The 27,380-nt window shown below is 51.0% G+C and overlaps 2 protein-coding genes and 2 non-coding genes across 6 annotated transcripts; 1 reads left to right on the forward strand and 3 right to left on the reverse strand.

The window, feature by feature from the left end:
* Window positions 1-268: 268 nt before the first annotated feature.
* On the forward strand, window positions 269-341 carry TRNAR-CCU. The gene has a single exon. It is a non-coding gene; the product is annotated as a tRNA-Arg (tRNA).
* Window positions 342-1,297: 956 nt separating this feature from the next.
* On the reverse strand, window positions 1,298-1,370 carry TRNAR-UCU. Its single transcript has one exon. It is a non-coding gene; the product is annotated as a tRNA-Arg (tRNA).
* A 675-nt stretch (window positions 1,371-2,045) lies between these two features.
* On the reverse strand, window positions 2,046-4,445 carry MRPL58 (mitochondrial ribosomal protein L58). 2 transcript variants are annotated; one of them, XM_041486701.1, is made up of 6 exons: window positions 4,238-4,445; window positions 3,667-3,703; window positions 3,479-3,538; window positions 2,797-2,879; window positions 2,523-2,692; window positions 2,046-2,246 (listed from the first exon to the last, which is right to left on the reverse strand). In XM_041486701.1, exons 1-6 carry the CDS (start codon window positions 4,400-4,402, stop codon window positions 2,162-2,164), a joined length of 600 nt encoding a protein of 199 aa, XP_041342635.1. In that variant the 5' UTR covers window positions 4,403-4,445; the 3' UTR covers window positions 2,046-2,161. The 2 variants fall into 2 exon arrangements, with proteins under 2 accessions (XP_041342635.1, XP_041342634.1); XM_041486700.1 differs by lacking the exon at window positions 4,238-4,445 and adding an exon at window positions 3,959-4,166 and having other exon boundaries at window positions 3,667-3,779.
* A 2,820-nt stretch (window positions 4,446-7,265) lies between these two features.
* Window positions 7,266-27,083, reverse strand: CDR2L (cerebellar degeneration related protein 2 like). 2 transcript variants are annotated; one of them, XR_005956796.1, is made up of 6 exons: window positions 26,630-27,083; window positions 14,105-14,217; window positions 12,595-12,743; window positions 11,541-11,705; window positions 7,513-10,026; window positions 7,266-7,413 (listed from the first exon to the last, which is right to left on the reverse strand). XR_005956796.1 is itself a non-coding variant. In XM_041486699.1 (5 exons), exons 1-5 carry the CDS (start codon window positions 26,706-26,708, stop codon window positions 9,141-9,143), a joined length of 1,392 nt encoding a protein of 463 aa, XP_041342633.1. In that variant the 5' UTR covers window positions 26,709-27,083; the 3' UTR covers window positions 7,266-9,140. The 2 variants fall into 2 exon arrangements, 1 of the variants encoding a protein (XP_041342633.1); XM_041486699.1 differs by having other exon boundaries at window positions 7,266-10,026.
* Between the last annotated feature and the right edge of the window lie 297 nt (window positions 27,084-27,380).

Genomic DNA, 27,380 nt, shown 5'->3' on the forward strand with positions numbered 1-27,380 from the left:
CGCGCCCCGCCCCCCGCGCTGCCCCCCCGAACCGGCACACGGAACCTCACACCCGGTGGGGCGGAGGGGGCTGCGCGGGGATCTCACCCCCGCCCACATCCCCACTCGCGTTGGCGTTTCTGCGCTGCGCCGGGAGGTGGGAGATGGAAGGGAGGGGAGCGCGGCCTCGCTCCGGGGACTGTTCAGGCCGGGGTGGTCTCGGAAGTGCCGCACGCCCGCCTGGCCAGCAGAGAGTTAAGTGACGGCACCTAAAATATACCACTGCGCGGCCCCAGTGGCCTAATGGATAAGGCACTGGCCTCCTAAGCCAGGGATTGTGGGTTCGAGTCCCATCTGGGGTGACTCTTTTCCCTGCCGCGGGTGCCGCGCTGTCCCGGGAAGCTCCGGGATCGTTCGGTTCTCCGCGCGGAACGCGATGCGCCCCTTCCCGCACCCCGCGGCTTCCCTGCTCCACGTCTCGCCCCTCCTGGTGCCAGTCAGGCATTTTTCGTGGTGTTAAACCAGGCTCAACCTCTCAATCTGCTTTTAATCCCTGAAATGCCCACCTCCTCCGCGCCACGTGCTCGTCCAGGGATTTACGCCTTTGCTTGGACCAAAGTTCTTCAGATTGGAGGGAAAGGAGCCCCGAGGAGGGGGTGATCCTGGCAGCAGGGTCTCCTGGGGATGGGGAGCTCGCTGAGGCTGGTGCTGTCCGGGATGGTGATGGTGGGAGGACGTTCAGTGTCACAAAAACATGGAAGCAGCGACATCCCCTTGTTTGTACAGGTTAGGACAGCACGGAGCTTCAGACACCTGCGGCTGTGAGAGGGGCGCTGGCAGGGACCCCCCTCCCATGCTCAGGGAAGAGGGGGATTCACTATCCCTGCAAGTGTTCAAAACGTGTGTGGATGTGGTATCTGGGGACGTGGTTTGAAGGTGAACATGGCATTACTGGGTTGGACTGGATAAATCTCAGAGGTCTTTTCCACCCTGAGTGATTCAGTGATTCCTTGCGGTGGGGAAAATGTGAAATGGGGTGAAATGTGAAATGCTCCTGGTACTGAGCAGGAGCACACAGGCCAGGGCAGGGCTTTCTGGGATGACAGGATGCATTGCGGTGCTCCTGCATCCCCCCAGCATTCCATTTTGGGGAGGATCTGGGCTTTGAATGCTGTTTTTGCAGAGGGAAATATTCTGTCAGGGGAGAGCTCGAAGCTCCACTCCCAAAGGCAATGATACCTCTGTGTGCCCCAAATTAACCTTAGGGATGACCTCCCTCTCTTCTTTGGGGTTTTCCCAAAACAGATCCAACTCTCCCCACCCCAGGTGGGACTCGAACCCACAATCCCTGACTTAGAAGGCCAGTGCCTTATCCATTAGGCCACTGGGGCCCAGCCAAACATAAAAAAAGGGCTAATTTTGATTTCTTTGAGCCTCACAGTAATCCCACTTGGCAGTGGTGAAACACATCACAGCACAGAGCTTCATTCTCCTTAAACAGGGTCCACTAACGAGCCTGGAGGATTCATCCAAAGGATTCTGGTGTCCCACTTCAAAGGCCAGAAGCCTCCTGTACTCACAGGGTGGGTTCTGTCTCCTACTGTTGAGATTTCTGCCAGATTCCTGATGTGGCTTTAGCTTAACTAAATTATGTGCTCTGTTTGGTTAGATAAAAATCAACAAAAGGAATAAAGCTGAAAGGAAGGAAATAGAAGGAAAGAAATAGGGGATACTCTAAGGGATGGACTTGATGATCCTTGAGGTCTTTTCCAAACTTAATGCTTTAAGATTCTATTTTCTACTTAGATGTGTTGTTGAGACTGCTTGTACTCTTCCCTTTCTTTTCCCAAAAATCTACAGTAGCTTTGTGTTCAGCAGAAGAGGGGGCTCTGATGGAGCAAAGGCTGCTTGAAGAACATAACATAAACAACGTTAAAAAAAGGAGCAGCTGACAAAAATCAAAAGTTTTAGCTCCTCTCAAATGTGAACAATAGTTATTCTGAAAAATGATTCACAGGCCATGACTGTGTATCACTGCCTACAAAAGGAGATGCTAAATACATTTATTTACACTTTCAGGCTATTTTTATTCAATACAGCTCATGAGTTTAGCATCATTAACAGCTGCCAACACCACTTCTTTAGGAAGATGGAATGCCAAGGGCTTGGATCTCTGCTGCTCTCAGTCGAAATCTGCCTTCCTGCTCTGTTTTATGGTTGAGTGTATTTTCTTCTGTCGTAGCCGTTCACGGTTCATTTTTTCCACCCTAAAACAAAAATCAAAAGATCCCTCAGTGTACAAAGAAAGCATTTAAATATTCAACTTTTGAGATCTGATGAACTAACAAACATCCTCAGACAGAAAAAAACCAGTCCCTGTTCTGGGGATATTACCCAGCAAAGCAGTTAAAATCTAACGGATCAGTGATATTCCTTAAAAAAGGAAATTTAAAGGAGTATGACCAAAATGGTTTAAAAATGCTGCAAACTAAATTGTGTAACATGATAATAAATATGAATAAAGAGCATTTAAATGGAGATACCTCTCTATGAGTTTCTGCGTTGTCTCCTTAGACACCACCTTGGGTTTCTCAGTCGCCTCCGTGACCATGGTCCGGATTTTCTCCAGACAAATCGCCAGATTCCTCATTTGGTAGCGACTCTCCTCCGAGGTCACAATCAGCTCACCGGCCCGGTTTATCCTATTCCTGTGCTGAAGGGACGGGAAAACGTGATGTGGCCACTGGAACCTCGCTGGAACTGCCACGTTCTGACACCGAGGCTCTGACGCCGTGGTGGGAAGGGGAGGGTTGGTACCATCAGAGCCATTCTTTGTCTCACAGCTTCGGGAATCCAGTCGGCCGATGCCAGGTGGAACCGAACCTCTGCCTTGGAGTTCACTGGGAGGGAAAACAGGCTCTTTGTTTCCATGTCACAGCCTGCCTTCCTCACATCTATGAGGTCACTCAGCCTGATCTCTGCTGGCTTTCAACATGGGATAATTCCATGATGAATTTCCTGAAAGGTCACAATTCTTTTCTCGCTGTATTTTTACACACCACTCTACAAGACAAACTTGTACCTGTGGTGGTATTTGCCTTTCTAGACACTACAGAATTTATTGCCAGCCACTGCCTACCTCATTTCTAATGGCAGTATTTTAAGTTTATTTGAATTAAGCTGAGAATTTATTGCAGAGTGAACTTTCAGAGTCCAGTTGGCTCTGTTATACTGATCTATGGATAGAGGTGGTGTTCCTTGTGACACCTGCAGCAGGAACGATCCCTGAACTGTTCCCAGGAGCATCAAACGTGTCATTGCTGCTCTCCAGCACTCTGAAGACTCAGAAGCTGTGTTAAAATGCAGGGTGATGACAATGAAAAATAAGTGTCCAGCAGCATGAAGACGCTGTTTAACTTCAAGTTCTCAATATTTTACCACACGGTACAGAAAAGCAACTGAAAATGGTGATTTTTCCGAGGGAGAAGCTGCTCCTCACCTTTATTAACGTTCTGCCCGCCGGGGCCGCTGCTCCGGCTGTAGGACACGGTCAGGCGAGCTGGAAGAGAGGGGCAGGGGCTGAGCGGGACGGGGCCGAGCCAAACGGGGCCGAGCTCGGAGCACGGACTCGGTGCCCGGGGGGCTGCCCGGCTCCCGGCACGGCTGTGCTGGGCGGGGGGGCCTCACCCATGGGGATGTCGAGGGCGCGCGGCCGCAGCTCCTCCTGGAAGACACATCGGGAGCGGTGTCGGGGGGCCCCGGGGGTCGGGGGGGATCCCGGGGTCCCTCGGCCGGCCCCGACCGGGGACGCGGGGTGGGGCCGGCCCCGCCCACCAGCGGCGGCCCCGCCTGTTCAGCTCCGCCACAGCCAATGCAGCGCTAAGCCCCGCCCCTCGGCTTGACCCCGCCCACCGTATTAACACCCGCGTGGGGGATCCCGGGGTCCCTCGGCCGGCCCCGCCCACCAGCGGCGGCCCCGCCCACCAGCGGCGGCCCCGCCCACCAGCGGCGGCCCCGCCTGTTCAGCTCCGCCACAGCCAATGCAGCGCTAAGCCCCGCCCCTCGGCTTGACCCCGCCCACCGTATTACCACCCGCGTGCTGACCCCGCCCGCCCAATTGGCACCGCCCCCTGCTATGACCCCGCCCATCCAAGAATAACCCATGAACTAAACCTCGCCGGCCAGCTGTCAATCAACAATTAAACCCCGCCCAGACGCCGTCCCTCGCCGGCTTCCTCTTTCCCCCCGCCCCTCTGACCGTCGTGCGGGCGGCCGTTCCGTCCTGCTGCGGAGGGTACAGCTTGTCCAGGCTGTGGGAGCTCCGGTATTCGGTGCCGCCGGCGGGCCACTGCGAGAACCGGGCGCACAGCAGCGCTAGCCCCGGCCGCGGCCGACACAGGCCCCACAGCGTGTGCGTCGCCATGTTGGCCCCGCGGTGCTCTCCCGCCAGGCGTCCCCGCGGAAACGGCGGCCACGCGTCGCGTTCCGGGGCGGGGCGGAGGGAGCAAGGGCGCCATGAAGGGGGGTGAAGAGGCTCTTTTGGGGCTGTGGGATGGATCTTGAGCGTGTGATGTCCGTGCTGGGCGTCTGTGGGGCGGGGAGGGGTCTGCAGCACTAATGGGGGGTGCCAAGAAGGGGATGTGGGGTGTCCTGGGGGCGTGAGGGAGGGCAGGGGTGGCTGAGGTGGCCGCGCGTCCCGGACCTGCGTGGTGGCTGAAAATGAAAATACATCCAGCTTTTTAATGTTTTCTGTCGTTTTTTCACCTGGAGTGCTTCAGCTTTCACATTTTTATCCTCTCAAGAGCGTTAAAGTGTTACATACAAACACACGCGTGTGTATATAGGCACAGTTATTTCTTTGAATGCTGACATAGCAGTGGACGTAGGGTGCAGGGGAGTGAAGCAGTTGTGGAAATCCTTCAGCTTTTACTCTTGTTGGAGCTGTCAGGCTGGCTTGACAAGAAGGGTGTGCGTTCCAGAGGGGCAGGGATTGCTATTCCTGGCAGCAGGAAAATGCATAGGCAGGGATGGGCTGTCATTTGCTCTGGTGTTTTGACAGGAGCTGACAATCTCTTATTTAAAACTGTGGACAAAGCCAAAATGGGTGTTCAGAAATGATGCAGACTGTGTGACTGATCTGAGCTGAGTTCCATCCAGATAATGCATTTAAAGTCAGGGAACGCAGTCCTCTGGAGGGAGCAAGTCCTGAACATGGATGGTTCCCTGCACCTGAGCAGCTCAGGGCCACGAGGGCTCCTCACTTTGCTTTAATCGAACCTCCGAGTCCTGGAGTTCTGCTCCACTGCCCTTGTCCAAACTCAGCTGAAAAGAAAATGCTTGAAGGAAAAAACCCAGAGCTGTCAGAGGCAAACCGTGCCATCTGGTGACCTTAATTTCTAACAGGGAACAGGTAAATATTTGTGATTTGTAGCCAGAGGGATGGGTACAGTACTCAAGGCAGGATGACTCATTTACCAGCTGTTGTCAAACGTGTCTGGTGGTTGTGCAGGAACACCCTCCAAGGACAGTGCCTCAGAAGGGCTGGGAAAGGAGCTGGAAGGTCACACAGGTGAAGCCAGACCAATCTAAAAGGACATTTGTCTGGTTTTGCTTCATTCCCACACTGTGTTGGTCTACAGAGCCTTGGTAAAAAGCTGGGTGATCTCTGCTTGGATGGTTGGAAACTGCTCTCCCTGTCAAGGCAGGGCTTGGGATGGCAAGGTCTGACTTTGGTGTGAGCCAAGAGAGCCAAACCTTTGGCATTCCTGCTGGAGAAATGAACTGCTTTGTCACTGGCCCTGCCTGAGGAAGCCACCTCAGCCCCTTGGTGGTCAGTGGTGAGCAAAAGCTGTCAAGAGCCATCTCAGACACCTGAGGGGAAGGCTGAGAGTCCAAGGATGCAGTCACTCCTTGTGAGTGAGGGCACAGGCTGTTAATGGATCAGCAAAGTCCCTCAGGGCTTGAGGGGCCTTCCCGAAGGTCTCAGTTGCTGTAAGAAAGGGAAGATGCTGAATCCTTCCTGTGGGGAGCTCGAGCTCTGTAAATCCCTTGAATTTGTGCTTCAAGTGGCCCCTCCCTGTTTATAACAACAGGTGCCCTTCTGAAGCGTTATTCCAGCTGGTGAGAAGCCAGGCCAGATCTGATGGAACTGCACATCAATGCCAGCTTTCAAATTCAGCATGGAACCAGACAGTTGACAAGCTGTGCCCTTACTGATCTTAATGCTGTGAGCCGAATAAGGTCACTGGTTTTGCCAGATTCTGAAATTAAGAGTTATTTCCTGTGACGACATACTTTTCCTCATCCATTTTAATTGCATGCAGCAATTTTCCTTTCTGTCGTGAACCATGGGGGTGTGCTGTTAAGCAGCTGCTGCTCTCTGCTACACCAGCTTCTCTGGCAGAGTGGTTGCTCAGCACTCTCTTGTGCCCTCTCAGTGGAGTTGTGTAGCTTCCCTTGGTGTTCCGAAAGCAATTGGAAAAGTTTAGATCAAAGGTGGCACAAAAGGCCAGAAGATGCTTATTTTCTTTTCATGGAAAGCCTCATTTAAGGCAGGAATCAAGTGATTCTGACTCACACAGTCAATCAGGACATGTATATATGGCCACTAATATTTTTGGAGGCAGAAGAAAATTGCCCTCAGCACTTTGCTGAACATGCTGCTGATACACGGCAGCTGTGCCTTTGTCAAGCCGAGTACTAATATCATGTTACTTACATCAGTCATTTTTGCATTTGTGGTTTGCAAAAAAGGTCAAAAGAAAAATAGGATTTGAATTGGGAGCTTAGAAATTGTGTGGTTTTACAGAGACTTCCGAGCTGACAAAAGAGAGGTTTGATCGCGTGGCAGTGTTGGCAGTCCAAGTGCACAAAAATGTGTGTTATATAAATAATTCAGCAGAATAGTTCAGCATATTCTCTTTCCTTTCTGCAAGGGTGCCTGAAGCACTTTCTCGACCCAAATTGTACTTGAAAATCAAAGAATTAACTCTTGTGCTGTTCGTAAAAGTAAAAAGAAGTGTAAGAGCTGTGAGAAAATCAGCGTTTCTCTGTATTTGAGAGGAGAATAGAGCATTTAAAAATATATTTAATGTGTTGCGCACTTAACAGTGATGCTGATCCACGTGAGATTGTTTAAAACAGAAAGTGAGGGTGATTCCCTTCCCACACCTTTGCAGCACCAACTGACTGCAGGGCAAACACTGCCTGGTTTAAACCAACACTGCTACAAGTGCCAAGTCAGCGGGTGGTGAACGCTCCCAGGAAATCAACAACGCTTCTCTTGCTGTTGTTGTTCATTTTTATTTATTTTATTTTATTAGACAACTGCTTTCCATTATAAATAAATAAGGCATGAAGGTTCTCCATACTGTTACAGAGCTGGTAGCCACAGCTGTGTGTGCAGCTCCTGATGCATCTGGGGCTGTGGGGCACCTGGAAATGCAGAGTGTGGAAGAGAAGAGCAGTTGGTGGTTTTGAGGAGGAGACCTCTGCAGCAGGGGTGGTTTGCGCATCACACTCCTGCCAACTTACCTCTGTGGTACTCAGCTTAACAAAACAGGGTGGTTTTGGGGGGGTTTTCTGTATTAATTCCACGGGGAGTGAAAGAAAGGTCACTCCTTGTAGCTTCAAAGCCCTGGATGGAGGGGATTATTCCATTTCAACAGTCTTCCCCTTCCAAAGCCACATTCGCATTTTTTTCTCTCATTGTTGCAAAGGTTCCAGCTGTTGACCCAAGATTTTGGGATGTAAGCTGGTGAAAACAGAATCCAGATGTAGCTGATGGTTGCTCCAGGGGGGTACAGAGTGGGTTGCTTACACTGAACTGCTGGGTTTTGTGGCTCAATGCTCAGGGTGTTGCCTAAGCTGTAACAAGATGCTGTTTCTCTGCTTAAAACGCGTCTGACTGTACAAGGTCATCATCTAGTTCATGGAAGCTGGAAACTGGTGATTCCTGAGACTGCAGTGGCCTTTTGGCTGCATGTTTGCATGTCTGTGGAAGCCAAAGTGAGGAGATTTCAGTGCTGGAAAGGGAACTGGAACATGAGAGGCAACAGTGTCTCAGACAAGAAAGATTATTTTCAGCAGGAAGCTGAAATCTGTCCTTGTGGCTGGGGAGATGTTTGGAGCAGGAGTGAGGGGTGATGTGTGATCCGTGCTACTGCCAGGGCCAGACTCCTGATCTGGGAGATGCTGCACCCCTGGCTTGTGTGTGAGTTCCTGGGAGTCAGTTTTGAGCCCACGCAAGCTGATTTTAAGGAATTTGCTACGATGGGACAATGACCTTTTGAAGAGCACAGCACAGGGAGCTGATACCCAGACCGTGAGATGAAAGTGTGTCTCTGATATTGTAATAGCACTTCTTGTCTTGCTATGGGAAAGCCCTGGGCACCGACTTCCTACCAGGCATGGTGCTTCACCTGGGTTGAAATACCAGAGCAGACTTAAGGTGAGTAAATCACATGCCTGCAAGGTCTGGAGAGTGTGGACTGAAACACTGAGCGACTCTGATGGAGATGGAACAATCAGTCTTATGTTTCTCTTCAAGTTTTTCCAGTTGCAATGAGCTTGCATTGTAAAGAGCTGAAAAACCTGACTGATTAGAGAATGGCTTAAATAGCAAGACCATGCTGCCCTTTGGGGAAGGCAGAGATAGAAGTCTCTTGGGTTCAAGCATAGGTTCTCAGCCATAAAACCTAACTGGAGGATTGGGCTGCTGTGCTGGGGCAGCCCCTAAAGTTCTGATGGCTTTTTGTTTTACTTTGAGGTGCTGTACTCCAGCTGTGGCAGGATGCTGGAGGACATCCAGGCTTTTGCTTGCAGATAATTGGGCTATAGGACAAGCTGAAAAAGGGTGGAGGGGGAGACTGGTTTCTTTTCTTTCATGGTGGGGTTTACATTGCTGTTGTGATGTCTGGCAGCGGCAGTAACTCATGCAGAGATCCGTCATGTGGTTTCTGAAATCCTCTAACTACAATGTACAATTGTCCCAATGGGTTGTCCAGAGCCTAAGCTTAAAAAAGTGAGTTGAGTCCCAGTGACATTCTCTCGCTTGCAGACCTCTCGAACCTTCAAAGCAGAGGGGCCACGTGGCATTTCCTGGGGTTCAAGAGAAGATGTGGCCCTTGCAATTGCACGTGGGAGCTGCGGAGAGCCAGGACTCATTTGCTGCTCTTGTTTTTCACTTTTGTGGCATTGATGTCTGCTTTTGTTTTCTGGATGCGGGAAAAGATCTCCTTAAAAAGAGCCTTGTATTCAGGCTGGCTCTGCTCCAGCCGCTTGTCCACGGCCTCCACATGTTTGCTGATGGTCTTTTCCATGGTTTTCCGCTCTTCCAGCTCGTGCCCCTCTCCTCGGAAGTCCCTGAAGGAGCTGTCGCGGGAGATGGGCCGGGAGGTCTGGACCCCCGTGTGGCGCACGCTGTCCTTGTGCTGCCGGCACTTGCTGAGGAGCTCCTCGTACTTCTCCAGCAGGGCGTGGTACTGCTCGTCCACCTCGCGCAGGATGGACATGCCCCGCTTGCGCACGTTGTTGGCGTGCAGGGTGTAATTGCCCTCGTGCCGGCTCACGGCGTCCTTGGTCACGATGGCGTTCAGGGCCGTGTCGCTGCAGCTTTTCCGCACCGGGTGGTTCGGGGAAGGGGTCATGGACGTCCCGTGGCTTTTCCCTCCCTCCTCCTCGGACAGGTCAATGTAATCTGCTTCTGGGGCATTGTTCAGCGGTTCAAGGAGGGCTTCGGACAGGTTGTCCTCTCTGCTGAGCAGGTACTTCTTGACTTGTTTCATCTGCTGCAGCTCCAGGAGCTCTGCTTCCAGCTCCTTGATGCGCAGTTTGCAGTTCTCCATCTCGCACACCCGCTGCTCCAGGTCCGAGTACTCCTGGATAACTGAGGTGTACTCACGCTCCACCCTCTCCTTCCGCTGCTTCTCCTGGTTCACCTGGGATCTCAGCGAGTTCACCATGGCTTGGAGACGCTCGTTCTCCCTCTCCAGCGGCTTCTGGTTGAATTCTGTGGAAGAGCTGTGGACCTGGAATGCATCCTCATACCTGAAAGAGGAGAAAGATTCTTGAGAGAGTCTGACCAAGCAGTACTGCCATGAGGGATTTGTGTTTTATTGTTATGTAAGTAGCTCCACTGATGTCCAAAAAGGACATGAGCTCATGGAGTGAGATGTGCCTTCTCCATGTGCCAGGAGACCACAAGGTGTGGCTCTTCTGGACACAGAGACAAATCTCTGTCCACAGAACTTTCAGTTTTATTGGACAGCAACAATAAAAGACAGGAGGGAAATGAGATCCTAAAAGGTAAAAGACACATCTGGTTAACAGACAAGCCACCAGCATTGCAGTGAAACAAGAATGAATGTTCAAGTGCTACCAGTCTGAGCTGAAAGTAGGTGGCTTTGGGTTTTTCCTGCTGAGTCCATCAGCTGCTCTCTGCACCTTGGAGTTCACCAACTACCCACTGCATATGGCAACAACCCCAGACCCACCAGCCAAAACTCTGAAGCACATGTGCTGCTGCCAGTGCAACCCTGTGTCTGGGGGTGCTCTGGGGGGAGCGAGGGAAGATTTACGTGACAAGGCAAACAGAGATTTTTGATAGAGGTGCCCCTTCTTCGTTGCCTGGGAAATGATAACAAGTACTACCCCCTTCCCTTCAGGAATTTGGGTTTTCCTCCTCAGTGAAGCACCCATGGCATCCTGTTTGTTTAGAACAGATTGGAAAAGTGCAAGCTGCATGGCTTCCCCTGGGAGGCATGGCTCTGGTGAGGGGTATTGAACAGATTTTAAGGCACTGAAGGGCAGCCTGACCTTCAGAGCCAACTGTGGAGCTGCAAGGGGGCCCAAGGTCCTGTGCTAGGGGGGAGAGTGGGATTGGGGGACTGGGGGGAAAAGAACCACAGAGACATTAAGTGGATTTTGCTGGGGGTCACGTTATGGCCTGATTAACATCCTCATTGCTGCTGCAATGAAAGTGTCTTTGGTTCATATCCTCTGGCAGAGGATGCTTTCAGTAACAAAGTTTATTGATTGCTTATCTATTTAAAGAACCCTCTTTTGTGGACAAAGCTGAGCAAGAAATGTCCTCGTGAGGTCAGTGAATTAACATGGTCCTGGGTTTTGAGGAGGATTAAGGCTGCAGTAGTGCTGAAGGTACAGCACTTGGCAGCACATGGTGTATCTGCACGTGTGACTGGTGTTCCTAGGGACTGCTGGAGTCATGCAGCACAAAATGCACCATCTCAACTGGTTTCAGTGAGCCGGAGGTGCTGATGTTGAGCTGGAAGGCAGCTGGAAAGGGAAAATGGGCTGTGCTGGTTTGGGAAGGGAAGTATCACTGTGCTGAGATCATGAAGGCTCTGCCTTGCCAACTCCACCTTAGGCAGGTGGGTTGGTGAGAGGAACATCCCCCCTCCAGCTCCAGCCGTGGGTTTCAGGCTCTGATGCCCAACCTCTGTGTCTGAGAGGTTTCTGTGCACCCCCAGAGGGGCTCACCCACCACCTCCCCTGTTTGTGGGGAGCATTTTGGAGGGGTTGCCACAGCAAAGGCTCCATACCTGGGGCTGGAGCACAGCTCCTTAAGGCAGGGGAAGGTGTGGATGGTTCGGCGCCGCTCCCTCTTCTCCCTCCGGATACGGAGCTGCTCCAAGCTCCGCATTTCCTCCACCTGCTTCTGCAGCTCCTCCACCTGGTTCTGCAGCCCCTCGATTGTTTCTGTCAAGCTGCAGAGAGAGGAGAGAGCACAGCTGAGGAGTCAGGTGCTACAGGTTCCTAAAAGGTTTTTTTTTCCCTGTAGAGAAATCCAGTCTAGGGAAGGTGATTCCAGTTTCTAGCATGTGCCCTGGGATCATGACATCACTTATTTTTTTGTTGGTCTTTCTCCATGTGGTCACTCTTGAATGGGGTTGGTTATAAAAAAGGGACAGGGGAATTGATTTGAAGCCTTCTGTCCTCAAATCATTTGGCTGAAAGAGTAACCTCTGGGACATAAGCACTCTCCTGAAACATCTCTGCACTTGAAACAAGCATCTCTTCCTTTTGTTTATCTCGTGGAGAAACACGGAGACTGGGCACAGATTTTGTTTTGTTCTGTCTGCAGATAGTTTGAAAAACACTCTGCTCAGAAATTCCTTCTCCACACAGTTATTTGCAAATGATGCTGCATTACAAGGACATGGCTTAGGCTGCTGTTTCTAGGGATGACCTTGATCATGGGCTTGTTTTAGGAAAGAAATATTATTGATAAACTGGTGTTTCAGCATGGACTAGCTAGGGTTTCATGAGTTGCTGGATCTGTGCCTGGTGTTTCTTCAGGGCTGTGTGCTGGGGATCTCCCTGATAGGATTATGTGCCTTTTCTCCAAGGAAAAGCATCTGAGGAGAGGCTGCTGTGCCTCTCTCCAGGTAGCTTCAGACACTCCTTTATCCAGCCCTCATCCTAGGGATGTCTGTGCTGTGGCTGACCCCTGATAACCGGTATTACTGCAACGCACTTGTGTGCTAAACATCTGCAAAAGTGGGCTGATGCAGAAGAGAATGGCTCAGATAGCAATGACAGGCTGCACTTTGGGGCAGGGGAAAGGTGATCTTGAAGATCCAGGGGAGGCCATACCACTGGATCTTCTGTTGGGAAGTCTTGCTTTCCAGCACGAGCTTCTGGTTGGCCAGCTCCAGGTCCCGCGCGGTCAGGTCCAGCTGCTCGTAGACTTTCGCGTGCTGCTCGTTCATCTGCCGCAGCATCTCCAGTTGCTTGGTCAGGTACTGCAGGGAAAAGTGAAGCATGAGCATTCCACATCCAAAAACCAGGGTTTTTCACAAGCAGAAATTCCTACAGCCTTTGCTTCCTCTGACAATGTGTTCTTTGGCTCTGCCTGGTTGAAGCCTCTTCCACAGATGAAATATTCATGCCCCCGACAACTGTAAATATTTTTGTGTCTAAAATACAATTGAAATTCCTCTGCCCTCTGTGAAGGGCACTAACCTCTCTCTCTCTATATTCAGCTGCCTTTTTATTCCCAGTACCAAAGAAAGTTGATATCCCTGGGACTGAAAGTTGACTGAAATTGGCCAGTTGGTTACTGGATCATCTGACAGATCGATTGCAGAAGCTGTGTTTCCTTGGGAATTCAGGCTAAAACTCTGAGTCTGTGAAATATGAGGAGACCTGTGGTTTCTGTGGATTTGCACACCCTTTTCTGTAAGTCTGCCATTGCAAAATCTTATCCTCAGAAGACTAGGAGAGGGGCATCTACTCAGGTGCTCACTCTCAGCTGGGGCCAGATTCCAGATCCTATGGTGGATGTGCTTCTGACGGGCTGCTGGAGGGGGAATGACTAAATCCATCCCCTAGTTCCCTCATACATCAGCTGTCTGATCCCTGCAGCATCATGTGCTGCTCTTGTGAACTGGCAGACCTCCTCTGCCCTGTGTCCTTTTAAATCAGGGGGTGTCCAGTCTTTTTTAACTCACAGATCCCTAGAAGGTTTCCAGTGGATGAAAACCCTCCCGGGCACAGCAGGTTTAAGCCTCTAAGATCAGTTCTGTGAGCTCTTAGAAATACTGCCCTGACCCCACAGGAAGCTTGAAATGGGAGTTTAGATTGCAGCTCTTGGAGAAAGAGCTATTTTATGCCTCTAACAAAGGGGGCTGTGTTATTGGGGTGCCGAGGGGCCAGCTGGGAACAAACGCGATTCTGAATCTCTGGGATCAAGGGAAAGCTGCAGCAGAGCAGAGAGAAGGGAGTGTGAAGGCTGATGGATGTGCAGGGGAAGGCCAAACGTGATCCAGATGCAGCCTGGTGCCAAAATCTGGTGCCAAAATCTGGTGTACACATCTGGGCAGGGAGTGAGGATGTGAGAAAAGGGAAAATGACAGTTAATAGGGGAACGAGACCCTCTCCAGGGCCGGGATGAGCTTTAATGCATCAACAGACTTTAATCCATCCTGCTTCAGGCACTTACAGAAGATACTTCAACTTCCATGCCCCACAGCACATCCCTGCCTTTCTGCTGGCATCTGTGCTGCTGGCACTGGTGGCAGTTCCCCTTTCCCACCTTTGCCCTTAGGTGACAGTGGTGGCCAAGCAGCCCCTGTCCCCACCCCTGTCCCGACTGTGTCCCTACCTCAATCTCCTGCACTTGCTCCTCGTTGGTGGCATACATCTGCTGCAGGGAGTCCTCCAGCTCTTTGTTTCGCTCCAGCAGTGTCTTCCCCAGCTCTGCAGCCAAGTGTAAGTCTGAAAAGCAGAGGAACAAAGCTGCTGCAGTTCCTACAGCTCCATGGCTGGCTGTGTTGGGATCTCCCCCTGCCCCAAAAAATGACCCCACACCAAGTACAACAGCACATTTTTCATGGTACTGGTTTTACTGGCACGTTTTGACCTGGCTGTATGTTCACATACAGGATCTGTCTTCTTGTCCTGCTGGGGTGCAGGAGCAAGGGGAGGCCAAGCTCAGGACTCTGCAGCTCCTCCATGCAATGACAATTTAGTGCTCTGCTGACTGCAAAACCCTCCTGCACTCCCTGCACGTTGTAACCAGGATCAGCCCAGGATTTGGGCTGTGGCAGGTGCTCAGCACCTCCATCCCCTATCACTGAGAAGGGCTCAGCACCCATCAGAATGGAGCAAAGGGTTGGTAAAGCCCTGCAGGGCCTTGGGGATGCTCTCTAAATTACATTATTATCTCTAACGAAGGGAGTGCCTTGCCTTCCCTGTCAGCCTCCATCCATCACCCACTAATAGACTGACAGGAGTAATAAAACCCCCCGTGGCCCGAGGGGGCTGGAGGCACCTCCCAGATCTGCTGCCCTGGCAGCACTGAAGTGGCTGAATCCAAGGCTCTTCCCTTGGGGCAGCTCCAGGGAAAGGACAAACTACTTTGTGTTCACTCTCTGCCACCTCTAAACGCCCTTAGGAAGCTACTGAAATAGTTTGACTTCAGGAGAAATGCAGGGAAAAGTAGATGTTGACAGTATGGTCAGTTGAAAATGCTGGTTTTGCTGCTGGGAAAAGAAAAAGCCTCCAGGCCCTGTGAATCCTGTGTTGGCCAAAGCTTGAGCATAAAGGTGATGCTGTTTGTGAGGCTGGGACAGCACAGTTGGCTCTGAGAACAGCCTTCCTAAGAACAGGAATTAGTTGTCTTCTTAAAACCTGACTATGAGCAGGTGGGTTTCATTTTTCTTGGTGCTTCTAGAGGTAACAGCTCTTAGGAGGGCAGAGTAAAACTCTCACCTTAATCCTTCCAAAAGGTAGGGAAACAGGTCCTGGTGTGCATTATTGCTCTTTCTTTCTCTGGTGTGCTTATCAGGCAGCTGCAGGTAATTAAGGAGTGACAATCCTGCAGGGTTGGGGGACCTGGGTCTCCTGCCCTGGCATTTTCTTAGCCTGTTGTAATGCTCCCCTCTAGTCTGCATCTAATGATGTGCTCTGAAAAGGCTTTGTCAGGGCTGAGAGTAGCTATCATTTTCTTCAGTGGTTCATTTGGCCATGAAGTTGATTGGGAGAGAGGGATATTTGGTCACTAAAACAAGAAGAAGGGGAACCAGGACTCCTGGGATGTATTCTGAGCCTGGGAAAGCCCTGACCTCTCACACATCACAAAATGAGGCTCACGCTGACCTTGGACACGAGTGCTTGTCAGGGGGTGAGCTGCAGTGCTGTCAGTGCCTGGGATGGGGCTCTCCTGATGGATGAGGCTGTGCTGTGAGATGTGCTGGTATGTTACCACTTCGTGTGTTGCCTGGGTTTCTTTCTGCTGGCTCCCCAGATGTGGTGCTGCCAACAGCTGCTCAGTGTGTCCTCGAATCTCCCCTTTCCATGGGAATGTGCTCTCCAGCTGTGCCCTGCATTGCAGGGTGTTATTATTAAAAGGGCTGTGACCTTTTTAATTATAATCCTCTTCATTGCACAGTGACCCAGTCTGAGGACTGCACTCGCAGCTCTCCCTGCAGTCAAGTTATTGGCACGTTTCCCCACGGACAGACCTCCTCCAACTATTTGGTTTTTTCCAAGCACCAAATTTCCCAGTTTATAAAGTGCCCTTGGGAGACCTGAGTGTTTGCTACACCAGCTGGGGCTGGGGGAACAGCCAGATGCCAGCAGAGATGAAGGATAATTTGTGCCTTTAAGCTGCTTGGGGCTGTGTTTAATATCAGCACCACCTTGCCAGAGCCAGTGTTGTTCCTGGAGAGTGGCACCTTGGAAATCACATCCCTGGCAGCAAGCAGGGCCCTGATGTGGAGGTGTGGAGTGAGAGGGCTCCGTGCTGTGCTCCAGGTAATGAGTCAAGTGTGTCCCCATCCCTGTGGATTACACCAGTGCTCTCCCACCATATGGCATCCAATTTAATCAGCTGGGGTTGAGTTAAGTGGATTAGGCAGTGCAAGATCCTGCATTGTAATTTAAAGGGCTCTGTCAGCAATAATTTAATGGGGGAAATGGGCAGCGTTTGGGGATGAGTGGGAAAGAGGAAAGAATGGGGCTTGCCTCTGAGAAGGAAATTGAGTCTTCATTTCCATTTTGAGAAAAAAGGGCCTGGGAGACTCCAGGCTTGAAGGACATGGGGGAATTGGTTTTTTTAGTGCCTTTTAACTGCCTCAGCCATTGTCACACACACTCCCTCACTCTCTGCCTGCCAGCCAAAGCATCCTTGGTAATCCTGTTTCATCCACCCTCTTGTGCCTGAGTCCTCTTCCCCACCTGTTGGTTCCCCCCAGCTTATGGGGCTGGGGGGAGGAGGGGGATGCTGTGGAAATGCTTTAATGTCGTCTTTAGACCAGATCCCTCTTGATCTTTGTACTAATTGTGGCTCTGCCTGGGCTGAGGGAGCACACAGCTGCTCTCCACAGAGACCTTGGAAACCTGAGGCTGAATGTGAAATTTCACCAAGTTGTTTGAGGGAGAAAAAGAACTGTGTAGGAATTCAGGAATCCTTTCTACATAGTACTATGGTTTCCCCACAATTTTTTGTATTCCTCTTTGCTTCTCCCCTGTCAGATCATCCAGCCAATGCTGAAGGACTTGCCCTAATTTAGCAGATATGCTGATGCCTCCCTTCCCCCTCACCTCTGGATGCAGGAGGAGAAATAAAGTGCTGTGTGTCTGCTCCATGTGCCCAATCCCTCCACATCCTGACTGTGCTGAAGGCACCACTGTGAAATGGTCAATGTTCCACTTCAAAAATGGGGTCTTGATGCTGCCAAATCCTATCAGGAGAGAACTGTGGATGCAAACTGTCCTGGGCAGCACCAGCCTGGCACCCTCTGGCTCCCTGTACTGCAAGCACTGACGTGACCCTTCGAATTAACACCAGCCAAGGAGACATGCTGTGTCCCCAAACAAAGGGCTGTGCCTGTGGAGCAGGGGAGGGGGGGATGGAAGCTGCATTTCTCTGAAAACTTCCATGGGAAAGGCCTCTGAGCAAAGAGGGTGGGGAATGGGAAGAGAGACCATATGGTGGGAAGGGAGCAGGAGCTGAATCCAAGCAGTGCTTGGTACAGAGGAGCAGGGCTGGGCAGTACATCAAGGAGGAACCTTCCTGGAGCTGCAGAGATCAGCAGTAGCAGCCCAACAATAATTCTGCTACCTCTGTGCCACTGAGGAAACTTGAAAAAAACCCATCCTGATCCAAAAGCTGTAGTAGGTTGCCTTTGATGGAAAGAGGCTGAGGGACAAACTGCAGGCTATTCCCTCGTGGCAGCATCCTGTGGCAGTGCTGGCACAGGTGGATGGTCCCTGCATGGGGCTGTGGCAGAGCTGGATGCTTCCCCAGCCTTACAATTAGGCTCAAAGAGGATTTGGAGCTGTTTCTGCCTTCCCAGTGCTGGCCTGCATCTGTTTGAGCAGAGCACTCTGCCACAGCCCTCAGGAGGGGTTTCTTCCCTCCAGCATCTCCCGGTTGTGACTTTGGGAGAGCATAAGCCTGGTGCTGGACAGGTTTTGGCTGCTCGTGCCTCAATGATGATCCAGTAGCTGTTCAGATGCTCCTCATAAATGCAGCTTTCTGGAGGAAGCCACCATCTGGTGCAGCTGCTTTGGACTTTCCCCTGTCATCTCTCTTGCAGTGTGGGATTCTCATGTTTAGACTGTGAGAGAACACACTGGGGATGCTGCACTTGGCTCCTCACCTTTAATAAACAAGCCCTGTCCCTGTCCTATAAAGCCAGCAGCTTGCAGAGGCACAGAAGTCCTTTGCTGTGTGGCACAGCTGAGCAAAGGTTTATGGATTTGCAGGTCCTTTTCAGCTGAGCATGTATAAAGGAATTACTTGTGGCCCCTTCCTAAATGTTGGGCTGTGGAAACGGCTGCTCCTGTCCTGTGCTGCACATGGTGAATGCATCTGCTGAAGAGCAGGGAGGAAGGTGGGGAGGTCTCTGGAGGAAGCTCAGGGTGCTTGTGAGTTGATGGATGGGGTACATTGAGAGTTAAGAACTGATGTTTAATGCTGTTGACGTTTAATTTAATGGCATTTGCTGTCTGCTCCATTACACATGGGTACTTAAAGTCAGGGGTGGGTGCAATTATTCCTTTCAAAGTCTAAATGAATGATGCTATGCTGGTTTACCCTGGGATAGGGTATACTTGCTACTCATTTGTTTTCCTTCAGAGTTGCAAGGCATTGTGCTGTCTGGGTATATTACAAGGAAGATCAGATTTGTATATCACTTACTGATGCTCCATGGCAGGTGATGGAAGCAATCTCTGTACTTGGCCTGCATAAGGTATTGCAATGGAACTTGCTGGGGTGCAGGGAGGCAAATGCCATCTGGCAGCATCTCAAACACAGCCTGAAAAAGCCTTTCCAACATGCCCATTCTACAAAGAAAGTGTTTCCCAAGGCCAGCTAGAGCTTCCAGAGAGTCACCAGTATTACTGTTGAGACGTGGATTCCCCATTGCTTTTACACTGATTTAACTCAGATATTGCTGCTCAGTTCAGCTTTGCACTTGGTTTTGGGGAGGATCTGCTATTTTTGTGTAGTGGCATGTTCCACAAAGGCAGGGCTTGCTTTGTAGAACAGCCCCAATGAAGCAGGTGGGGAAAAGCCTCTGTTAGGGTTGGGTAAGGGCAAACAGGGTGCCTAACCCCTGGCAGCACAGCTGTCTCCTCCTCCTCCTCCTTCTTCTCCTTTCAAACTGCGGCTCTTGCTGGGCTGAGCTGATGTTGGTCACACTGGCATTTTTGTTACCCTAATGAGATTTGCTGGATTTCCTGCTTGGTGGGTTTTTGTTTTGTTTTGATTTGGTTTTTTTTTCCTTTTCTTTCTCTTGTGTAATCTGTTATGTGCTCCTGTGCTGCCTTTGGCTGTGCAAGTGTCTCTGGTGGGGGGGCTCAGGTGGTGGCAGAGGGGTGTTTGGCAGGGGATCAAGGCAAGCCCAGTGCACTGAGAACAGCTCCTTCCATGCTATCTTGAGCCCCCTTGGGCAAAAGTGGCATCACCAAGGGGTGGAAATCTCTGACAAGGGGCTCAGGGACACGCTGTCTGTACTGTGCTGTGCTGCAGAGAAGTCCTCCAGCTCCCTCAGCCCCTGCTGCTCTCTTCCTTGCCTTCTATATTTTTCAGTTCTACTCAATATTTCCCTCTATCAGCTCTCCTTTATTCTTCTCAGATGCTCACTAGACATTTTTAATTTAATTTATGCCTTTTCTTTCTTCCCTCTTATCATCCTGCACTCTGAATTCTCCCCTGTATATTAATGCTTGAGACCCAGGATGGTCACCTGTGCTTATGAGCTGTATCTCTACAAACACACACAGAGCAGTCCCATCCCTGTGCTCACAGCAATTGCTCTGCCTTTTGCCAAGTTGTTAGAGCATGAGAACACAGAGGATGTTATTTGACCATGGCTGAGGCCCCATCTGCATCTTTTCCTGCTGTTCTCTTATCTAAACAGCCTCAGTGCCTGTGTTTGCCTTATAGGCTAAAATGGCTTGAAAGAGCTTGGTGACTGGTGGCTCCAAGGCTCTGATAGTGCACCTGGATCAGAATGTCCTAAATAAATATATACAAGTAGGGCTATTGAAGAGAAGGAGTGAAGAAGGAGGAGGGAGAAAGGGAGCCGGAGCTTTTCTGCGTGCACTCCTCCCCCGGGCAGCAAATCTCCAACTAATTAATTATGTTGGGTTGCAGAAAACCGTGAATAAAGGCTTCCACTCTTTTAAAGCTAAAGACACAGGCATGTGGATGGCTGCCATGTGGCAGAACTCCTCTCCCCTGTGTTTTGGGGGCAGGAGGTTGTAAGTGACCCAGGATGGACGAGGAGGATGAGCACCAGGGTGCTCAGCACAGTGCTGTGCACGTGCAGAGCCCCGAGCAAAGGCGCCCTGTGAAGGACAGGTCACTGTGCTCACGTGGCAGGGCATGGTGCCCACAGCGCTGGGCTGCCACAGCCATGTCAGTTCTCCTGCCCTGCTCCTGAGCATATTCCCCTACTCTGAGCCATTCCCAGCCAACTCAGAAGCCCTTGCTCCCCTCTTGCTAGGGGGAGGCAGGTGGAACCACTGATACTGAGTGATTTGGACACTCAGGGCACTCAGGGAGCAGCCATTCTAGCACAACTGTCATTTGCAGCTGTAGCAGCCCCCAAGACCCCCGCCAGCACTGCCACTGCTGGTTACTTCTGTCTGCTACCTCTTATGTCCAGAGGCATATAAGTACAGAGACCTTTCTTCCATGTGTTACAGCTAAATGCAGAAACAGCCTGACCCTCTGCAGCAGCACCAAAAAACCTGCCCACCTCTTCTCCATCAGCCCTTTTTCTTGACTTTGAAGAAAACTGTATCATCTTGCAGGGTGCTGCCCCACTTCTGCTCCCTTCCCATCTGCTGCTGGGGAGTTTAGGAAGCCCTGTTCCTCCAGGTGCTCAGCTCACAGCCAGCTGCCTTGTGCCTGGCTATTGGCACAGGCTGGAGATGCTGCCCATGTGGGAAGAGATCCTGACCTCAGATGAGTGATCAGTGCTGTTTGTGCAGCTGCACAGCAAGAGCACAGGGCTGTAACCTTCCAGTCTGAGTTTGCAGGGAAAGGGAGTGATTAAATACTTGATGTACTCTCAAAATGATGTTATGTCCACCACTAGTTCTGAGCAGGATGCAGAGCAATACTTCTTTTGGGGGCCCAACACTAAAACCAGTGTCCCTGACACAGTTCTACTTGCTTCAAAGATGCTTGTGGGGTGTGCTGTGCTGCTCCTTGCTCTGCCTCCTCCTGCAGACACCAGTGCTTGGCCACCACCTCCCAGTTCAGGTGCCTTCCCAGGACTCAACACTTCCTTGTGGACCTAGAAAACTTGGAGGATGGCATGATCACGTCCTTGCTCCAACTGCTGGTGCTGCAGCTGCAAGTTTGGAAGAGTCCAAGAAGCGTGGACCTGGGTATTACACACTTGAAGGTCTGAATTCTTCAGAGAGGAGTCAAAATAACTGAGCAGGGCCAGGGCAGCTGCACATGGGATAGACTACAGTGGCTTCCCAGAAAGCTGTAGAGGAACAGTCTGTTTTAGCCATTAGAACTGTCACTTTTTGGAGAGAAGGCTTATAACTGTTTATTAAATACACATGGAAAAAAACCAAAAAACAAACATAAAATCCCTTTGAAATTCCCAGCTGTGCAGCAGCAGTTGTGTAACATCTGGTCTCCTTCCTTTGGGGTATTTTGTACTGGAGATATTTTCCTAAATTCTTGGCCCACATATCATGTAGTGGTTTTGGGCAGATTAAGCAGAAGCTTTGGAAACACCTGAAGGTGTGTTTAATGCAAGCACACAGACCTCTTGGAGTGAGATGAGGTGGGAATTTAGCACTGTGCTGCTCTGGGAAATCCTTTTGGGAGAGGAGACAGAGTGTGAGTGTGGGAGTGAGCGGGCAGTGCGTTATCCTGACTGCTGGCACTGCTTTTAGCAGGAGCAGGATGGGGCCCTGGTGCTCTCACTGCTCTAAGTAGTTCCTGCCTGTCACACTGAGTCAGTGCATCTGCCCTGTCACCAGCCAGCACTGGCTGGTACAGGAGCAAAGAGAGAGGATTGGAAAATGCTGGAGTGGGGGACAGGCTCCATGTGCAGGGTGTTAGTGGCCGGTGCCTTGGCTCCCAGTCCCTCAGGCTCAGAGCTGCTGGGGGAAAACGTCCTTCAGGATTCAGACCATAAATTCTTTGTGCATGGCCTTGCCAAGGAGAATTGCCACTGTTAGCTGATTGTTTCAGGATAGGTGATATGGAAAACTCTGATTTTTTTTTTTTTTTTTTTTTTTTTGTTTTTTTTTTTTTTTTTTTTTTTTTTTTTTTTTTTGTTTCCTTTCCAGCAGTTCCTCTAATTCTGCTCCCTCCCACAGCTGGAACTATGTGCCTGGGCTCAGCAGACGTGGGGAGGAGCTCCTGGTCTCGCACTGAAAGTTGCTGTGTGGGGCTTTCTTGTGCCTCTTTTTGGCTTTCCTGTGCCCTTTTTTCTTGCTGCCTTCATGTAACAGGGGAATTTTCACTCCAGGAAAATATATCTATATATATTCTTTCCCTCCCCCCCATATTTGGAGTCTCTCATCACTTCTTTAGACTAACCTGTCATCTTATTTCCTTGTCTCCTGTGACTTTTCTAGTCCCTCTTGTCATTCCTAAGCAGCTCAGCAATTAGTCACTGAAAACTTTCCACTTCCATAAGCTACCTGCTGTACTGTACTGCTAAATAAATAAGTGGCTCAGCTACTGCAGGCAAAGCTCTGTCCTTCTGGCTTGCCTCTAGGCAGGGAGGGAGGGAGGGAGGGAGGGTAGATAACTGCTGTGCTCCTGGAGGACAGGCAAGGTGTGTGCCTTGTCCCTGGACTGCTGGGATAACTGCCTCCTGAGGGGCAGAATAAGAGTTTCACCAGCTCCCCTGTGCAGTGAATGCTTTGGGCAAGCTGATAATGGATTGCAGTGCTCAGGACCACCTGGGTGGTGCAGGTGTGGGTGCTAGTGGGTGCCAGCATGGATCCCCTGGGCTCACCCCAGTGCCAGGATCTGGTCACTGGAGCACTGGTGACCCTGTGTCTTTACACGGATGAGTTGGGAATGGTGCAAGCTCAGCACCTTGTGTCAATTTCCTTCTTAGTACTCAATCAATCAGATGCTTGGCAAGAGGAGGAGGAATTTAAAAAGATCTTTAAATCTGGAGACCTTTAGAGGTTACAGCTGTCACATCCTAAGCCTGCATTGCAGATGGTTTGGCCCAAAGGTTTCTGTGGCTGCCCTGGAGGACAATTGGTCTCACAGTGGCAATGAGCTGGTGTGCTGGTTCTTGCACTCCCTCTGGTCCTGCTGCCTATCTCAGAGCAGTGAGAGGCTGTTTATTGACATGGGAGGAATCATTCCACACTTATAGAATCCTAGCATATGCTGAGTTGGAAAGGACCCATCAGGATGATCAGGTCCAACTCCTGGCCCCATGCAGGACACCCAAGAAACCCCATGTGCCCCAGGCTATGGTTAGGTCCAGGGATGAGCAGGGTGGCTTTGAGAGGCCTCCTCATGGGCTGCAGTCTGCTCTGAGACCTGACTGCTGGCAGGGGGATAGGGAGGCTGGGAAGATCAGGGAATGCAGTGGCATGACTGCAAGGAGGATTCATCTTGTGAGATTGCTGCAGTGAGATGAAGGCTGGAAGTGGCTGGCAGAGCTGCTGGGTCTGTTTGGATCCAGATGCAATTGAGTTGGCACACAGCCCTCCCAAACACAAACGCTCCTGATGAACAGGAAAGGTGCCCCCACTTATCTACAGCTCAGACTCTCTAATTTTAGCTCATTCATTCTCTTGGGGTCTGGCTGCACGTAGGCCCTGAGCACAGGATGTGATGCAACTGTAGCCACATCATCAGTTCACAATGGCTGGAAAATGTTCACCAGAATTTTATCCTGGTTTTAACACTTAGAGGCACAGACTCCCCAGCCCACGGAAGGTGGCTGGACCAAAGCAGCACTGATATCTCTTCAAGCTTGCAAAGCAATAAGCTAAGTCATGGTATGAGGGAATTGCAGCTCCATTTTTACCACTTTTCTCAAATCAGAAAGCCTTCCCAGGGGGAACATCATTGCAAAGGAAACCTCACAGGACACCACTGCTGTTACCATGTCATTGCTGAGCAGGTCTCTCCTTCTGTGTGCTAAGGCATCTTGGTACAATGCCTTGAGCCACAGAGTGTTACAGTGTGCAGGAAACAGGTAAAGGCATCTGAAAGACACTGGCTTAATCTGACCAAGGCTGGAAGGGCCTTGAGGCTGGGGACCAGATCTTGCTGCTTCCAAAGCATGTGGTAGATGCACCCTGTTGCTGTGGACACTTCAGTGGTAAGAAAGAGTGATTGGGATTTATTATTTTGAAAAAAAATAGTTACTTTGGCAAGGTGAAACTCATGGAGGATGATGAAGAAAGTAACAGGTGCTTGGTGTGGAGCTGGAGGCATGATTTCTACTCTGGTGCTAAAATGGTTAATTAACATAATCATCACAGAGCTCCCAGTTAAGCCATCTGTTGCTTAGCAAACAGTTTTGGATGTAAATGTAATAAATATTTGATGATGCTGTGAAATGATGATAAAGGCCCAGCAACCAACTGGTTCACGGAAGAACCTTCTCTGCTCTCCTAGCTTGGATTGTTTCTTGTTTCTCCCACCCCTTGCTCCTAAGGAATGGATTTAAGCCTCTGCTTTTGTCCTCTGCCCTCTTGGTGCTGCTGCCAGGCGTGGTTTCTGTTCGTCCCTGGGCTCTTGGCATGCCAATCCTCTTAGTAATGCCTCTAATCGTGCCACGCTGGATGCCTTGTGCTGCGCTCCCACCCCCCATTCCCAAACCAACGGCTCCATGGCTGTGCCGCCACCAAAGACCCCTGTGTGCCATGCAGAGGCACAGTGCATGTGGACAAAGTCTAGCACTGTCCTTTGTGATGCTTGTGTACCGTGCAAATTAATTACGGTTGTAATTACCCCGTAGGACCTTTCCATTTGGCTGATTCCAGTTAAAGCCTTCCTGCATCTCTCCTTGAGTTTGTGCAAGCCTGTGCAGCCCCTATTCATATACAGGAGGCTGCAAACCCAAAGCTGGGCTTTGTTTTGGGTGTGTGTTTTCCTCCAGTTCTGTATGTGCTCAAAAGTGGAGCCTGTATCCAGCCTCAATCCATCATCTGGAGACAGTCATTCTGTTTTTAGGCTGCTGGGACAGAGCTGGGAACCTGGCCTGTAGTGGGAAGGTGCTCTTATTGTTGTGAGCCAGTTGTACAGTGCCAGTGCTGACTCATGAACCTGACAGCAGGGACAACATTAGGCTAAAAATCAATTGGTCCCATGTTGTTCAACACTCCCTGTATTCATCCCTAGTTCTGCTGTTCCTCAGCCTACATCCCACCCCTGGACCAGTGCCCAGGCCCCTTGTGAGCCATGGGAAGACGTCACCCAGAAATGTGAATTTCTGAGCATTCAAAGGCTGCACTGTTTATCCAGCTGATAGTTTCATCTCCATGCTCTTGGCTTTGTTGGAGTGTTGTGTTTCAAAGAACAGGGCCCAGTGTCCCACTACTTCCTGTTAATTGAGAAATTGGGGTTAAAGCCCAGCTGTGACAACCCCTGGGGGCTGGTTATCATTCCTTGCTGGGCCCCTGTCCTGCAGTGAAGTTGTATAAACTTCAAATCATGACATAATGTACTGGAGCGATGGTAGGCTGAGGCACTGCAGCTGGACTGCTGACAGTCAGCTGGAAAAAGCAAATATAAAACTATACCTATGGCACAATGTGCCAGAGGAGGGGAACTGTGTTCAGGTAGGAATGATTTTTTGCTATGCATTGCCAAATCAGTCCCGTTCATTCCTGGGCCACTGGCCTGAAATGGGACTTCTTCCAGTTATTTACTTACTGCGTGTTGACTCAAAATATTAAGATAAGAAAAATAAAAAAAAACCCAAACCAAATACTCACAGGCACCAACTGTCCAGTCTTAGAATAAACATTCTATTGAACTAGGTACAGTTACTTCAAAGCAAACTACAGAAGTGACCATTTATCTTCTAACAAGGTACAGAAGTGACCATTTATCTTCTTTTGCTGTTTAAAACTTGGCCTTGATTTTTTTTCTTTTCCTCCCACATTTCTCCTGATATTACAGCTGATTGGAAAAATCTCCAGAAGTAATTAGGTGACTAAGAAACTGGAGATCCCTTTGGATTTGGGCTTGGACAGCAAAGCTTTTGAGACAGACTTTCATCATCCTTAGCAATACATTATTTCCCATATATTAATTTCTAACTAATGTGCCTGGCAACTCTGCCTTGGACTACTCTTGAAATAAAAGCCATGTCATAACTACCCCTGTTTGATTCTGCCTGCAGCAAGTTTTTTTGGGAACCAGCTTCCTTGAAGGTGTAACACAACAAATTATGTACTGCCCTAGTGCTTAGGACAGCTCTGGGCTCCCTGCCTCTATCCATCGGCTTTAAACTTTCCTCGGCCAGGACAGCGGTTTGGAGCAGCGGAGCCGAGATTTGCCGCTGCAGGATGAGGCGCTGGCTTTGCCAACCAAATAGCAGAAAAGAGCGAAGGTATCCCACCCTCCCGTCCCCGGGGTTTGCCCGTGTTCTTGTCCGCGCATCCCCTGGCCCACCATCTCTGGCAGCTTGCGGCGTGCCCCCATCCTTACCCTGCTCCAGGTCCTGCTGGTCGTACCACGGCTCCTCTTCCTCGCTCTGAAACTCCTCCATCCTGTCGGCGCTCAGCATTTAGCACCAGCGGCCCGTGGAGACGCGCAGCATCCGCCGAAGGGGGGCCCGGCGCCTCCGGACCGCGGAGCGGGATGGATGCGGGGATGCGGGCAGGGATGCGGGCAGGGATGCGGGCGGGGATGCGGGCGGGGATGCGGCCTCGGTGCCCCGAGCGGGCCGGGAAGGAGGAGGTGGCACGACGTGGCAGCCGGTGCCTGGCCGCTGCCCCGGCTCTGCGGGCCCGGGGGGGCGGCTTCCTCCTGCCTCCAAGGCCGGGGGGGCTCCGGAGGAGGGGATGCAGCGGGGACGTGGCCGCCGGGGCGGGGGGGCACGGCTTGCACAGGGCTGGGGGATGCACAAAGGAAGGAAGAGGGCCCGGCGCAGCCAGGCAGATCCTCGCTCCGCAGCTCGGTGGGGACCTCTAGCATGGAAATGCTGCAAAGAAAACCGGCGAGAGGGAAGGGGGAGGCGAGGCGAGACCGTCCTCCTTCGCCTCCTTCTTCTCCGCCTCCTCCTCCTCCTCCTCTCCGCCCAGCCCTGCCGCGGACAGCGGGGCGGCTGCGGGGCTGCGGGGAGCGGAGCGTGGGGTGCCAGGGTGGGGCTCACCCTGTCAGCGGTCCCGCAGTCCCCCTGCTCTGTCCATCTCGGCTTGCGGTTGGAATGCCGTGTCCCGACCTTGCCACGGGCTCC

The sequence above is a fragment of the Pyrgilauda ruficollis genome, unplaced genomic scaffold (assembly GCF_017590135.1).
Source record: "Pyrgilauda ruficollis isolate IOZ18807 unplaced genomic scaffold, ASM1759013v1 scaffold77, whole genome shotgun sequence".
Taxonomy (NCBI): domain Eukaryota; kingdom Metazoa; phylum Chordata; class Aves; order Passeriformes; family Passeridae; genus Pyrgilauda; species Pyrgilauda ruficollis.

Coding starts and splice junctions, on each gene's coding strand:
- MRPL58 (XM_041486700.1), bottom strand. CDS start 4,143: ATGGGTTATTCTTGGATGGGCGGGGTCATAGCAGGGGGCGGTGCCAAT. Junction 3,780..3,958: donor GCGGGGCCGCCGCTGGTGGG/CGGGGCCGCCGC, acceptor CGCGTCCCCGGT/CGGGGCCGGCCGAGGGACCC. Junction 3,539..3,666: donor CGCCCTCGACATCCCCATGG/GTGAGGCCCCCC, acceptor CCTCTCTTCCAG/CTCGCCTGACCGTGTCCTAC.
- CDR2L (XM_041486699.1), bottom strand. CDS start 26,708: ATGCTGAGCGCCGACAGGATGGAGGAGTTTCAGAGCGAGGAAGAGGAG. Junction 12,744..14,104: donor AGCAAGTGCAGGAGATTGAG/GTAGGGACACAG, acceptor TTTTCCCTGCAG/TACCTGACCAAGCAACTGGA. Junction 10,027..11,540: donor GAGCTGTGCTCCAGCCCCAG/GTATGGAGCCTT, acceptor CTCCTCTTTCAG/GTATGAGGATGCATTCCAGG.